Consider the following 14684-nt stretch of genomic DNA (forward strand, 5'->3'; position numbering starts at 1 on the left):
GTGGCTACAGGGTAGGTTGGGCTTCATTGTGACTGAGGGAGGCATTGCCTGTGAGACCCACCCGCAGTCAGCTTGTTCGCTAGTCACCTTTGACTGCTGTAGGATAACCCCTGCTGCCCATTACCTTTTCCTTCAAGAGGGGTTCCCAGTCTTTGAGCTGGTCAGACTGCCATCATGGAACCAGGGAGGGAACAATGACCATGACCTGGGAATGGTGCAAGGTGAGCGTGGCTCTTGCCTGTATGGCCTCATGTGTAAGGAAGTGCCATCCATGAGCTGGTCAGAGGTTCTGGAGCCTGGATATCTGCTGCCTGGCTTGAGAGGCCAGCTAGCCTCTGTGAACTCTGGTGTTTGCCCTCATGGGCCTGAAAGCCTGGAGGTATGGCCTCTGGTTGAGGAAACAGAATCAGTGTGCTGAGGAGAACTGGTCTTGGGGAGTAGCACAAACCCCTGTGGGGCCTCAGTTTCCTGGGGAGATCGAGCTCTCCCATGGACAGTGAGGGAGAGTGTTTCAGTCCATGCTTGATGTCCCACTGGGGTTCATCTCAGTGTCCCCCCCACTGTGTCCCCAGCACAAATACTTGCAGGGCTAGAACTATGGGGTCCACAACAATGCCCAGAGGTTGTTGTAGCTGTCTTTGTGGATCTATAGAGAGGAGGGTGTACTGTGAAAGAGGCAGAGAAAGAGGCAAGACCCCTCCCCAGTGTGGGCCACTTCCCTCCCTGACTCAGTGATGTCATCACTCTTTGGCCACTGTAGAGGACCGCAGAGTGCACGGACGAGCCTGTGCAGTCTCTCAGTGGCTCTGATAGGAGCCCCTGCCTCCCTCAAAAGCAACCACAGACTACCCTGGTGGGCCACTTTGCTTTATAGATGTTTTTATCAAGAGCTTTGGTCAAGGACTGTTCTGGAGACTGCCCACTGTATGATTAATGAGCCATGGCTCAGAGTAGGGGACATTGTCTGAGGTCGTTCAAATAGGTTTGGGGTTGCATATGTCACCCAGGCAACCATTCCTTAAACAGTCCTCAGTGACAAGGTCTCATCATGGTGCCCAGAGCCCCCTGGCTGACTGGCACTGGAGAGGGAGGCCAAGGAGCTGCCTTTCCTATACCAGGACTGTGTCCTTCTACCAACATCAGAGACTCTGTTTGAGGTCTCCTAATGGGCCCCTGGGCCTAAAGGATGGGGCTCATGGTGTTTCTGGTCTGTCTTCAGGGGAAACTGGATTGGTGAGGCCCCTTACAAGCATGGGCGTCCCTGCTCTGAGTGCCCACCCATCTATGGAGGCGGCTGCCGGAACAACCTATGCTACCAAGGTAGGTGGCTCGGGGGACTCCAGCCCTGGTGTGGCTTCTGGCCCTTGGAGCCACAGGCGGTGATGGCTAAAATGGAAATGGAGTCAGATTCAGACCCAGCCCTGCAGCCACCCTGCCACCCTTTAGGTCTGCACCCCTCTGCTCTCTGCACTTGGTCCCTGCCATCTGCAGACCCCACTGTCCTGAGATGCCCCGTCCCCCAGGTAGCTTCTTGGCCTAGCCCCAGTGGACAATGGGTATGGCCTTGGACTCAGACTCCCTCCACACCTTCCTCAGCATGTCTGCTTAAGACAGAGGGTTGTAAGTCAGAGGTGGTGGCTTATGCCTGTCATCCTGGCACTTGGGTAGCTGAGGCAGGAGGATTGCCACAAATTTGAGATCAGCCTAGGTTTCATAGAAATACTCTGCTTGACCTCTTGGGAACTCCCCAAAACAAAATCTGCACATAAAATCCAGGTGATTTTTTTAATTTTTTTTTTTTGAGACAGGGTTTCTCTGTGTAGTCCTGCCTGTCCTGGAACTTGCTTTGTAGACCAGGCTGACCTCGAGTTCGCCTCCCACTGCCTCCCAAGTGCTGGGATTAAAGGCATGCATCACTACTACCCAGCAAAATCCAGTCAATTAACATGAAACAAGTGACTTGAGTTTCACCCAGTCAGCCACAGGCACTGGTGCCCTCGTCCGGAACCCATTCCCTTATCCTCTTGATAGTGACTGCTGTCAAGGCTGCTTTCTGCCTGTGACTGTTGACTCCCAAAGGGCTTTAGAAAGCATCCATTTTTCCTCCCACCATAAACACCACACATTCTTCAGCTTAAAACACTCTTGACGTTCTGGGGTAGTTCTGACTCTCAGAAGGTTGGTGTCAGGGGTGCCCCAGGGTGATATCTGTTCTGTGTGGTTCTAATAGCTGCCCAGGGCTGACTGGATAGGGAGTGGGCAGACTCTACTGCATGGGATGGGGGTGAACCTGCAGCAGTGACCCTCTGACCTTTTCCATCCCTGAGATGGACATGGGGGTCAGTCTGTTGAGCTCTAGGATGTGAAATAGCAGAGATCCTAATTCACAGAAGGCCAGGCCCTTTGCCACTCCAGCTAGCAGATGTGAGGGACACTACCAGAGGACTGGGACAGAGACAGGGACAATTGAGACCCCTGAGAGCATGATCCTGTCTGCAGTCTGTCCCATGAACTGCCTTGTGCCAGGTCCCCATGATAGCTCTTCCCTGGAGGCAGGTCTGATGTCCCCATCTTCAGGGAGTCTCTGGGTATCAGACAGACATGCACCTGCCACCAAGTTCTCGTGACCCCCAAACTCCTCAGGATCTTGGCTGCCCCGTCTTACAGCTGCTGGCACACTCCAGGGCACTGGGCAGGTGTGTCCTGTGTGCTGGTGGATAAACAGACTCTCCCCTCCACAGAGGGCTCTTTCAAGAAGTTAGAGCACATGGAGGCCCCAGACACTAGCTTACCCATCCCACGGTGCCCATGTGCGTATTTCTCTATTTGTGCTGGAAAACACCCAACTTTGCTTGGCAGACATGGTCGTTTTCTTAGCTAACCATGCAGAAAACCTCCCCTAACTCAGCTTATCTACATAAGCCACTAAATAAGGGTGTGCCGTGGCACCCTTAAGGCCATGACCTATAATGGGGACACAAGGATTTAAGGATAAGGATAGACGTTTCCTTTTATCCGGTACCCTGTAGGGGATAACAGGCCCAAGAGGTACCCAACTTTCTGTCCAGCTACATCCCAGCTCTGTGAGCCCAGATGGGTCCCTTCTACATCCCCTTGCCTCTCTGAGCCTCAGTTTCCTCATATGTGAAGTGGTTGCTATGTCTCTTATGGTAGAAAGATGAGGTGTGGGGTCAGGGCCTGGATGCTCAGATGTCGCCAATCACAAAGCCAGGGGAACCAGTGGGATGGCAATACCCTGGGTCCTGAGACCCTTGGCTTGGAGCAGACTGTGTGTTGAATATCCTGGGCATGAAGTGACCCTGATCTATGCAGTTATGGTTACCAGACCAGGAGGTACCCAAGTCCCTTTGGGTCACACATCCCTATGATATAGTACTGCCTGCTCTTGTTATGAAAGAGTGAGCTATCTTAGACCCTCCCAAACTAGATTCTCTCAGTAAAGCTGGCCTTTTGAGTTGTCAGATCCTTAAGCCAATGGAAGAAACCCAGCTCACTCCCAGACAGCCTGGCTGTCAATGAGGGGCCCGTGAATGGCTGCATTGATGGAACAGGCCTTGAGGCTCCTTGTGCAGCCCAGGGGCTCCATGGAAGTTCAGGCCAGGGTTGGTGCTCCTGTGCTTTGGAAATTCCAGCCTTGGGAGCCTCAGTCCTTGTTGGTGAACGTCCTTTCTCCTTGACTCTCAGGGGGTGGGGGTTGAGTCTCTCGTTCACTTGGGATTTTATTGAGCTTCTCCTGTGTATGGGGTGTTGCGGGTACAGTAGGTCATGAAGCTGGGGCTCCTGGGAGCAAAGATGAAATTACAGCCAGCCATGTGCCTGTCTTTCCACCTCCACCTTCCCTATCCCTTCTCCTCTCAGGCCTGGGCTAGCCTGGAATAAATCAGTCTCCACACTGCCCAGTGCGCCACCTAGAAAGACAGGGTGCCTCACTTGCTGGCCCTTCGCTTGGATACCTGTCATGGTGGCAAGGGACATCAAGACTCAAGATGTCCCTCTGTGAAGACAGTCCCTTGCTCCAGGAAAGTCAGTAGCCCTTGGTGATGATGGGCCTCTGTGGAATCACAGAGGCCTGTGGGTGCTCCTTGAAATAGTCTTGGCCCAAGCATATTCACTGATAGTACAACTCTGTACTGGAGATAATATTTTCTTATGAAGGAGACTGCCAGTCTGGAGGGTGGGGCACTCACCCCCTTCATTGGCCAACGGGAGTGTTAATCAGCAAGGCTGAGGTGGGTGGGCTGAGCTGGGAGGTGTGTTCAGTGGGTTTACTGGCTGGCCATCATGGAGCTCCCCTGCCTTCTCCTCCGAGGTGTGTGGAAGGTGCTTCCTGGTTCTGCCACACACACAGACACTTGGGCCTGCTCTGGAGGTCACAGTTTGGTGTCCTGGTGGTCCCACTTCTTTTGCCCATCTAAATGAGAACAGAGGTTAGCGAGCTGACGCTCGGAGGCACAGTCAGCCCATGAGGTGAAGCGCTCTGGAAGGGGCTGGGGCCGGAGCATGATCATAGGGATGGAGGAGCGTGTGATGTCCTGGGTGGAAAAAGATGGAGACTGAGTAAGCTGTGCTCTTTTAAACCAGGAGCTGGGGGCTTTAGATAGCTCTATGTACCAGGCCTTTTGAGATGGGATCTCGTTATGACTTGAACTCACAATCCTCCTGCCTCAGCCAATGTAATGTGAAGATTGCAAGTCTGTGCCGCACATTCCACCCTTTAAGTTGTTTGAGACAGAGTATGCTGGTTAGGCGTTGTTTTGTTTCGTTTTGGTTTTGTCTTTGGATCAACTTGATCAAGCTAGTGTGGTCTGGGAAGAGGGAAGCTCTACTGAGAAAATGCTCCTGTCGACTTGGCCACTAGGCATGCCTGTGGGGGCATTTTCTTGATTAATGACTAATGTGGGAGGGCCCACTGGTGTGGGAGAATTATCTGTATTCTGTCAATCATGTATTTTAATAAAACGCTGATTGGCCAGGTAGGCAGTATAGGCGGGTCAACCAGACAGGAAGTAGAGGCGGGGCAAAGAGAATAGAATAAGGTTACGAAGGAGGAAGGTCCCTCCGGCACTCCTGTGCAGATCACTGAAGAAGCAACATGTAAGCTGTCACATTGGAAAAGGTACTGAGCCATTATGGCTAACATAGATGAGAATAATGGGTTAATATAAGTTATAAGAGTTAACAAGAAGCCTGACCTAATGAGCCAATCAGTTTATAACCTGATGTAGACTCCATGTGATTTTCCTTGGGACTTGCTGGCTTGTTGGGGTACTGGGCGGGACAGAAACCCCAACAAGCTGGCCCTCATGCTACAGCCCACCCTACTGTGAGTGGTACCACCCCTGGACGGGTGATCTTGAGTTGTATAAGAAAGCAGACTGAGCAAGCCACAGACAACAAGCCAGTAAGTAGCACTCCTCCATGGCCCCTGCCTCAGCTCCTACTCCCAAGGTACTTCCTTTGGCTTCCCTCAAAGAACTGTCGTCTGTAAGCCGTATAAACCTTCTCCTCCCTGAGTTACTTTTGACCATGGTGTTTATCACATCAATAGAAAGCCAGCTAAGGCATAGGGTCTCATCATGTGGGCTAGATTGACCTTGAAGCAATCCCCCTGCTTCAGCCTCCTGCTTGCTAAGTTTACAGGCATGAGCCACTATGTCTAGCCAGGTCCAACGCTAAGACAGTAAATCTCTATTGCTGAGCCATGGCTTGAGCCAGGTAAGGGGTCCCTGTCACTAGGGATAGAAGTGTGGTATGAGCCTCTGCGACTCTTTCCCAACAAAATCAGAAATCAGAGGGACCTCGGAGAGAGCTACAGCTTTGAGGCTACGGTTAGGGACAGGGACAGATGATTGTGTAGAAGAGGCGGTGGGACAAGTGACCATTCTGACCTCCAAGTGTGGGTGCTGCACCCCACCCACACCTAGGGCTACTTCTCTGAGGTCCAAAGTAAACACAGAAGCGAGCTGACCATCCATCCTCCCAGGGCTGGTAGAATTCCACCTGGGCAGGCCTGTCCCCGGAGTAACCTCCTCTCTCTAGCTGAAACGAGTCTTTGTGAAGCCAAATCTCAGGGCTTAGTCTGCAGGCTGCTTTTTCCAAAGAGCCTTTAAGAGATGGCTCCAGGGGCACCACCCTTTAATCCTAGCATGGGGGAGGCAGAGGCAAGTGGATTTCTATGCGTTTGAGGCCAGCCTCATCTACACGGTAAAATCCAGTCTTAACAACGAAACAAAGTCCAAGAGTGTTGTGGTTGAATGCAGCATGTTCTCTCTCTTCCCCCTTACCACCGTTAGAAGAGCCCAACAGTCGGAAACCGGAGGTGGATGAGATGAACGAGGTGGAATCGCCCCCTGCTCCCGAGGAAAAACATGTCTGGGTTCAGCCCAGGGTGGTCAGACCCTCGAAGCCCAAGAAGACCCCAGCCATCAGCTTCATGAGTGAGTGGTGTTCCCAGCCTTTGGGGTGCTTGCCCCCAGATCCCTTTGCTAGGGGCTGGTGGAGAAGGGGAGCTTGGTACCTGGCAACAGGAGAGGGTGGGGCAGACCTAACTAGGGCACAACCCCATATTCTTATTTGAAAATGCTGTTTTTAAGCCACATAAGTTAGCCTGACAGGAGGAAACTTCTTCTTTCAGGCAGAATGTTGTCTTTGTTTGTTTGTTTGTTTGAAGGTAGTGTCTCCTAGAGCCCCAAACTGCTCTTAAACTTGGCGTGTAGCCAAGGATGGCATTGAACCCCTCATCCTTCTGCTTCTACACCCACCATACCTAGGACATAACCAGGGTTTCCCCACACACAGGGCAACACTGTACCCACTGAGCTAAACACTCCACCCCAAGGCAGATATTTTCATGTTAGATTTTCCTTGGGTCTTTCAAAGGGAATCTTGAATGATGTTGGGCTTCTCTCGGCCATACTGGCCACTCAGAAATCAGTGCCTGTAGGCAGGTGCAGCCTTTGCCAGGTTCTGTCTCTCAGATCAGGCCATTTCTCGACTCTTGGAGGCTCCATTTCCTCATCCTTACAAGGGGGTGACCGTATCTATGACAGGCTAACTGCAAAGATGGCTTGCAGCAGTGTGAAAAGCCCCCCAGAGTCAATGGATATCTCCCTGCACTTGGATACCAGTGCGAATAGTTTCCAATCCCCAGGATCCATGTATCCAGGCTGGAATGAGGACTCTTGCAAACCCTATGAGTCTACCCGCTACAACTAGCCCTTATATAAACCCCACCCCTGTGTATGTATATTCCACCTCCCACAAGCCATGCCCCTTGTACTTCCCATCCCTTTGAAAGTGTTACTCAGAGCCAGGAGGAGCTATGGGGATTGAGTTTGTGTCAGGCAACCTTTATAGTCATGTGACTTTTTAATTTGAAATGCTCACAAGAGCCTTCTGAAGGTGGTCACTGCCCCTCTGCTCCGGCCGTCTCCCCAGCTTGAGGGTAGTAGTTGGATCTCAGTAGAAAGTAACTTGTGTAAAGTCGCAACTGTCTCTGGAGCTGGGCATAGTGCTGGAGGCCTGTCATCCCAGCATACTGAGCAGGAGAATTTCAAGTTTGAGGCCAGCCTGGGCTAATAGTGAAAATCTGTCTTTTAAAAAATGACAATAAAAAAACAGAAATGAAGTCTATTTATTTCTGCTGTTCAAGCCATAGAAGCCCAGAGCCAGGAGGCATTGCTCTTTCTCTAGTGATAGTGCGGATTTCAGAGCATTCCAGAAAGTCCCTTGGCATGGGGGAGGGGTCTTCTAACTCAGTTTTACCCTCCTGGTCTCATAGTCCCATTCCCATGTCTCTCCTAGCCCAAGTGGTCCGCTGTGACACCAAGATGAAGGACACGTGCAAGGGATCCACATGTAACAGGTAAGGTGGGCTGGGCTGAGCTGAGTTGGGCTGGGCTGAGCTGAGTTGGGCTGAACTGGGCTGAGCTGAGCTGGGCAGGGCTGAGCTGGGCTGAGCTGAGTTGGGCTGGGCTGGGCTGGGTTGGGCTGGGTTGAACTGGGCTGAGCTGAGCTGGGCGGGGCTGGGCTGAGCTAAGCTGAGCTGAGCTGGGCTACACTGAGCTGGGCTGGGCTGGACTGGGCGGGACTGGGCTGGGCTGGACTGGGCGGTACTGGGCTGGGCTGGGCTGGGCTGAGCTGGGCTAGACTGAGCTGGGCTGGGCTGGGCTGAACTGGGCTGGGCTGAGCTGGACTAGGCTGAGCTAGCTGCCTTTGGGACCCTCCTGAGACACAGTCAGTCACCTTATCTGCTAAAGCCTTGCTGCCTTCTCTGAGCCTCCCATTGCATGGGGCAACGGTACTCACACTGTTAGCACACCATACACCGACTCAGCTAGAAGGTACCATACATGCCATGTGCTAATTAGACTGACCATGACACGTCTCAGTCCTCCTGGGTGTGGCATCCTGCTGTCTCCCAACCATGACACCCACTGTTACCCCTGACCACCACCTCAGATTGACTGACGAATGGTCTGTCTCTGTTATATGTCACCAGAGTTTCTCAACTGTTGCTCCTAGGGTACATGAGACATTAAGACATTATTAAGGTGGGATACCCTGTATATTAGAGAATTTTGAGCAACCTCCAAGACCTTGATCTCTACCAAATGCCAGTGGGGGACAACCAAAACTGGGGATGGTATCCTAAAATAACCAGGGTATCCTAAAATAACCCTGCTGGGCACTCATTACTGCCAAGTACTTTGTCTCTGATCCAGAGAGGCTGCTACACCCTGCGGGGGTGGGGGGAAGGACTTGCAGTGCATTATGGGAGTAGTTGACATGAAATCTCTTATTGTAGCCAGTGTATCTCAACCCTGATGGACACCGGCGAACAGGCTCTCATTTGAGTTTGTGACTGACGCCTTGGTGTAAATCCTGCCATTAGGGCTGATTTCAAACTACCTGGAATTTAATCAGCAGCTTGCAGTCTCTAAGGATTTAGCAGGATGCCCTCCCTAGGCAGAACATGAGCCCTGTTCCCTGAGGGATGTTAGCCTCGTCTAGGGGAGCATTTGGAGAGTGTCGCTGAAGGCCTCTGCCCAGGGCTGCCGGCACAGTCTGAGTCCACCAAGAGCTGAGTGGAATTCTTTGGGGCTGGAAGGAGAAGGTGGCTTCTCCATATCACCCAATGGACCTGGATGGAGTCCATTCTGTGGGAGAGGCCTTCATTCACACATGGAGCGACATGAAACAGTAGCCAGGATGTGGCTGTCTCACGGGCACACCCATTGGGTGCCCTGCTCAGTTATGGACGTCTGTGTAGGACTGTCCTGTGGGAGGAAGCCACTGAGTGTTAGAGACACAAGCCAGATGTGGTGGGGGAATGACCACACCCAAACCCAAGGCGGCATCCACCGTCTGCACTGGGTGAACTGGGTAGAGAGCAGGTATGTTTAGACCACATTTCACGAGTGCTCTGGAGCCGTCTAAGCTCAGAAGATGGTGAGGTGGCATTCCCTGGGCAGGACGAAGCTGTGGGTCTCTCTACAGCGGCTCCAGAGGCCTCTGGGCAGCCAAGGTAACTCAACCCAAATCATAAACGATGGCAGCCTGGCCTCACCATAGAAGTAACATCCGTGAGGCTTCCCCCACAACCCCTGGCTTTAAAAGGCATTTTAATTCATTGTGTAATGCATAAAACAATAATTCCTTAAAAAATCTAAGCACCCTCAAACCCCCTCGGCTTCGCATGCCCCCCTTTTTATCCATGTGGCTGAGGCCAGTCCTGCTCACGTGTTCACTGATTATTCTCCAGAATCCACCAGCATTCCTCAGACCCTCCACTTTTTGAGTAGCTACATAACAAGCTGACACACGGTGACACAAAGCTATGTTTGACTGTGCCTTTGTCACCTGCTGCCATCTGTCTAGTCCTTACGAGTCCCGGTATACTTGATGAACAGTTGGGTAACTTACTGACTTTTTTTTTTTTTTGGTTTTGGTTTTGGTTGTGATTTGTCAAGACAGGGTTTCTTTGTGTAGCCCTGGCTGTCCTGGAACTCACCCTGTAGAGCAGACTGGTCTCAAACTCAGAAATCCGCCTGCCTCTGCCTCCTGAGTGCTGGGATTAAAGGTGTGTGCCTCCACCACTCTGCGAACTTGCTGACTTTTTACCTGGCAGGTACAAGGGAAGTTGCAGGGTCTGTGGACATGAACTTGACAGCATTCCTATAGGTTAGACTTTAGTCTGTGGTGAACAGGAACTTCATTGCTCTGTTAACTTCATTAAACAACCACAAACCTCAGGCTGGGGAGATGACTCCGTACAGGTGAAGGCTTGTTCTGTAACATGTGAGAACCAGAGTTTTAGCATCCATGACAAAACTGGGTCTGTAACCCCGGGGCTGGAGGGAGGAAACACAGACGGGGAATTGCGAGGATTTACCGACTACTAGTCCACCTACCTAACTGGTGAACTCCAGGTTCAGAGAGAGACTTGTCTCAGAAAAATATGATGGAGAGTGGTCAAGGAAGACAGCCAACACTGACCTTTGGCTACCATTCTCCTGCACCCCCCCACTGGGTACTGTATGCCTGTCATCCTAACACTGAGGAGCAGAGGCAGGAAGATCATCACATATTTGAGGCCAGTCTCAACTACATAATTGTTGGAGGGGGCTGCTTGTTGGTTCTCGGCTGCCTAGCTAGCTTAGACCCGAAATAATCACACAGAAACTGTATTAATTAAATCACTGCTTGGCCCATTAGCTCTAGCTTCTTATTGGCTAACTCTTACATATTAATTTAACCCATTTCTATTAGTCTGTATATTGCCATGTGGCTGTGGCTTACCGGGTAAAGTTCCCAGTGTCTATCTCTGGTGGCTCCATGCTTTCTCCCTCATTCTGCCCTCTTTCTCCCAGCATCTGCTGGCACCCACACCCACAACACATACACACAGAAGCACACATAGCTCTCCGACATCTGCTGGCATCCACGCCCACAACACGTACACACAGAAGCACACATAATTGTTCATAGCAGTGGGATCCATCAGTGACATTTCTGAATTCAGTAAGAAAGCTAGTGAGGAAACACGGCAGCGTCACTGGGCTCTCTCACCAATGAGCTTTTTTCCCACCCATCAGGTACCAGTGCCCCGCAGGCTGTCGGAACAACAAGGCGAAGATTTTTGGATCTCTGTTTTATGAGAGTGTGAGTGTGGCCAGTGTTTCTGTACCCAGCACATGGGAAACCCCCACCAGGTAGCTTAAAGCAAATGAGATTCATGTTCTGTTCTTACTCAACCTGGACCATCTGAATGGACCCATCTGCATAGTCTAGTGGCTCAAAAGCTGCTGAAGCCACTCCTGGGAACTAGGACTGAATATCACTGTGGGACTGGAGTCAACATGCTTGGCTAAAAGGGCTTAATGCAGCTAGGATGAGCTCTTCAGCCCTCCAGGAACAAGGGTGGGGCTAAGGACAGCCGTGAATGGATGGTTGGGTGGGGTGTATTTTGGTCCAACGTTTTGACTTTTGGTTGGCTGGGGTCAAGAGCCTCAGATGGTTCTGGGAGAGGAACACTACATCTGTGTTCTCTTCTCTGCTCTGTAGTCCTCCAGCATATGCCGGGCTGCTGTCCATCATGGCGTCATCGATGATCAAGGTGGCCTGGTGGATGTCACCAGGAACGGGATGGTCCCCTTCTTTGTCAAATCTCAAAAAAATGGCATGGAGTCCCTGAGGTACCTGCCCTGTTCTCTATGGGATGGAGGGGCAGAGGGAGACATCCTGACAGTGTTCTCTTATTGTAGAAGTGGTGTTGAGGGCCAGGGAGATGGCTCAGTTGATAAAGTGCTTACCGTGCAAACCCCAGGGCCTGTGTAAAAAGCCCTGTGTGGGGTGTGTACTTGTAATCCTGGCACTGGGGCGCTCAGTGGCAACCTAGCCTACTTGCTGAGTTCCAGGCAAGTAAGAGCCCCCCCCCAAAAAAAACCGTGAATGGTGCCTGAGGCTGATCTCCAGTCTTCACACATGTGTGCACACACTTGATGTGCAGCCCACAAGCACACACCCCTTCCCACCCCTCACAAGCACACTGTCATCCCCACATGTTATCGAAACTCTGGCAATAGTCTAAGAAAACAGGAAAACAAAAGCCACCCCATGCAGCACAGTTGACTAACTCCCGGCTGCCAGCTGATTCAGTCAGAGGTCTCCGAGGGTTGGGCCACCTGGTGACGTTCTGGATCTTACGTCTCTAGCCTTCTGACCACTGGCTCTGCTTCATATTATGCATTTAAAAACCTTTATTCTGTCTGAAGCAGGATCACCGTGAGTTTGAGGCTAGCCCACACTTCAGTGACCTCTAATCCTCCTGAAACATACATAAAGAAACCAAAAAAAAAAGTGTATTATTCTAAGAAGGGTTCTGGTTGGGCAGTAGTTGTGCATGCTTTTAATTCCAGCTCTTGGGAGGCAGAGACAGGAGGACCTCTGTGAGTTCGAGGCCAGGCTGGTCTACAGAGTGAGTTCCAGGACAGCCAGGGTTGTTACACAGAGAAACCTTTTCTTGAAATACAAAACAAACAAGTAAACAAAAACGCCATGCAGTCCCACTCTGGAATAGTCTAAGCTTCAGGCAGTGTGAGGCATGTGGGCTGTTAGTACTCAGAATGCCCTGACTCATGTTTTCCTTTCCAGCAAATACAAGCCTTCTAGCTCCTTCACGGTGTCCAAAGTAAAAGGTAAGCCAGCCAGGCCCCGAGGGAGAAGGATGATGTGTACGGAGCCTGGGGTTTCCCAGGAAATCTCCCTTTCTTCATCTTTGTTTTGTAGTTATCATTTCAGCCTGCACCATTGTTCCTAAGAAAGGCTGTCAGGAGAGGGCGTTTTTCTCCCTGGCTTCTTTTTCTTTTCTTTTCTCTTCTTTTCTTTTCTTTTCTTTTCTTTTCTTTTCTTCTCTTCTCTTCTCTTCTCTTCTCTTCTCTCTCTCTCTCTCTCTCTCTCTCTCTCTCTCTCCTTCCTTTTCTTCCTTCCTCCCTCCCTTCCTCCCTTCCTTCCTTCTTTCCCTCCTTTCCCCTCTCCCTTCCCTTTCTTCCTCCCTCCCTCCTTTCCTTCCTTCTCTTTTTCTTTATTTATTTTTTCTTTTTTGGTTTTTCCAAGACAGGGTTTCTCTGTGTCGCCCTGGCTGCCCTGACACTAACTCTGTAGACCAGGCTGACCTGGAACCCAGCAATCCGCCTGCCTCTGCTCCACCACCACCTGCTCTCTCACTGGTTTCTAAGAATATTTAGCTTTGAACTTGGCTATAAATGGCTGAGCCAGAAACACAGGGGCATGGCTGCCACCTGAATACCATAGACATGGTCAGTGTCAGGTCCGCCGGTCAAAGGCCTTGATGGGCGGAATCACTGTCCTGGCAGGGGCAGATGCCAGGGAGATGAGAAACTGAGGCAGGAGCTAGCGATTGGGCCAGTGTGGCCACTAGTGTCCCCCAGCTTCCCTGTGGGTAGACATAGAATTACGCCTGGGATGGTCAAAGATGGCAGAACAGGGGGCAGGTTTTGAAAGCAAGCATCAGTTTTCAAATGGCAGCATGGGATTCTCTCATGGAGAGACCAAGGGAGAGGTACACACGGGCAGACACATTGGGCTGTGGGGCTGTCTCCACTCTGTTGACCCGACACTTTGTCTCCTGTCCTCAGAGCAGAGTGTGGACTGCCACACCACAGTTGCGCAGCTCTGTCCCTTTGAGAAGCCGGCCACTCACTGCCCGAGGTAAGAGGAACAGATGCCCCTCGCCTGAAGTGTCTTCCTGCAGGCCTGCCTCCCCTCTGTCAGGCATGTGTAGAAGGCTCTGTGCAGGGCTGGACGCAGAAGTCAGCCCTCTATCTAAGCTGGAGATATTTAACTCCCACCGTAAGTGGGGCCCTCCCCAGACACCAGAGCCTCAGTGGAGAGAACTTTGGACTTGGGAACTTCTCTATCCAGTTTTGGTGAAGATAACAAAGCCATTGTGTCTGACTGAGTCTTTACTCACCACAGAGGGCTCTTCTTGTCCTGGGGACCCATGTCTCTAAAGGTCCCCCAGAGCCCCTTGGAAGGGGACACAGAAATGCCCCCCTCCTGGATGCAGCAGAGCCTGGATTTGCCTGCTGGTTACAAGTTGCTCCCCTGTCAGATAATACAGCAAAGAGAAGATGACCTTTGGCCAGAGCAGAGCTCAGCCCCACCGTCGCTGTGGTGTGGTGCGGTGCGGTGCATATCCAGCACCCTGAGCTGGACAGCCACCTCTAGTGCGGGTGATATGCCGTCCTGGGAGCCCTGGGGCCTGGAGAATAGATTCTGGAAGGGACAGTGGGTAGAACCCGGGGGTCTGCACAGGGGAGAGCCTGCGAGGATGCTGTTATGGAGACAACTCTGGTTCAAGCAGTCAAGAAAACATCGCAGCAATTTAGTGGATTTCTTGAGTGTTACGGAAACAGAGGGAAAGGGCAGGGTCCACATGCCCAGGCTGCTTTCTGGCCCGACACCACCAGGAGCAGGTTTGAGAGTTTTTAGACTCTTAAACTGTTTTTTAAAACATACTCCATCCTATACACAACACATACCACACATACCACACCACAAACACACATACATAAAACACATACCCTCCCACACCCCATACCACGCAATACTATACACATACCATACCACAAAGACACATA

At 51.4% G+C, this 14684-nt stretch overlaps 1 protein-coding gene across 1 annotated transcript in view; it reads left to right on the forward strand.

Annotated features, from left to right (window-relative positions):
• Crispld2 (cysteine rich secretory protein LCCL domain containing 2) overlaps window positions 1–14684 on the forward strand; it is a 55888-nt gene that overhangs the window by 20624 nt on the left and 20580 nt on the right. The window contains exons 6-12 of the mRNA XM_087900470.1: window positions 1220–1320; window positions 6315–6458; window positions 7825–7885; window positions 11118–11184; window positions 11587–11717; window positions 12676–12719; window positions 13680–13752. Coding sequence (XP_087756596.1) covers window positions 1220–1320; window positions 6315–6458; window positions 7825–7885; window positions 11118–11184; window positions 11587–11717; window positions 12676–12719; window positions 13680–13752 — 621 coding nt within the window. The remainder of the gene's footprint in view (window positions 1–1219; window positions 1321–6314; window positions 6459–7824; window positions 7886–11117; window positions 11185–11586; window positions 11718–12675; window positions 12720–13679; window positions 13753–14684) is intronic.

This window comes from Myodes glareolus, chromosome 22 (genome assembly GCF_982192425.1).
Source record: "Myodes glareolus chromosome 22, mMyoGla1.1, whole genome shotgun sequence".
Taxonomy (NCBI): domain Eukaryota; kingdom Metazoa; phylum Chordata; class Mammalia; order Rodentia; family Cricetidae; genus Myodes; species Myodes glareolus.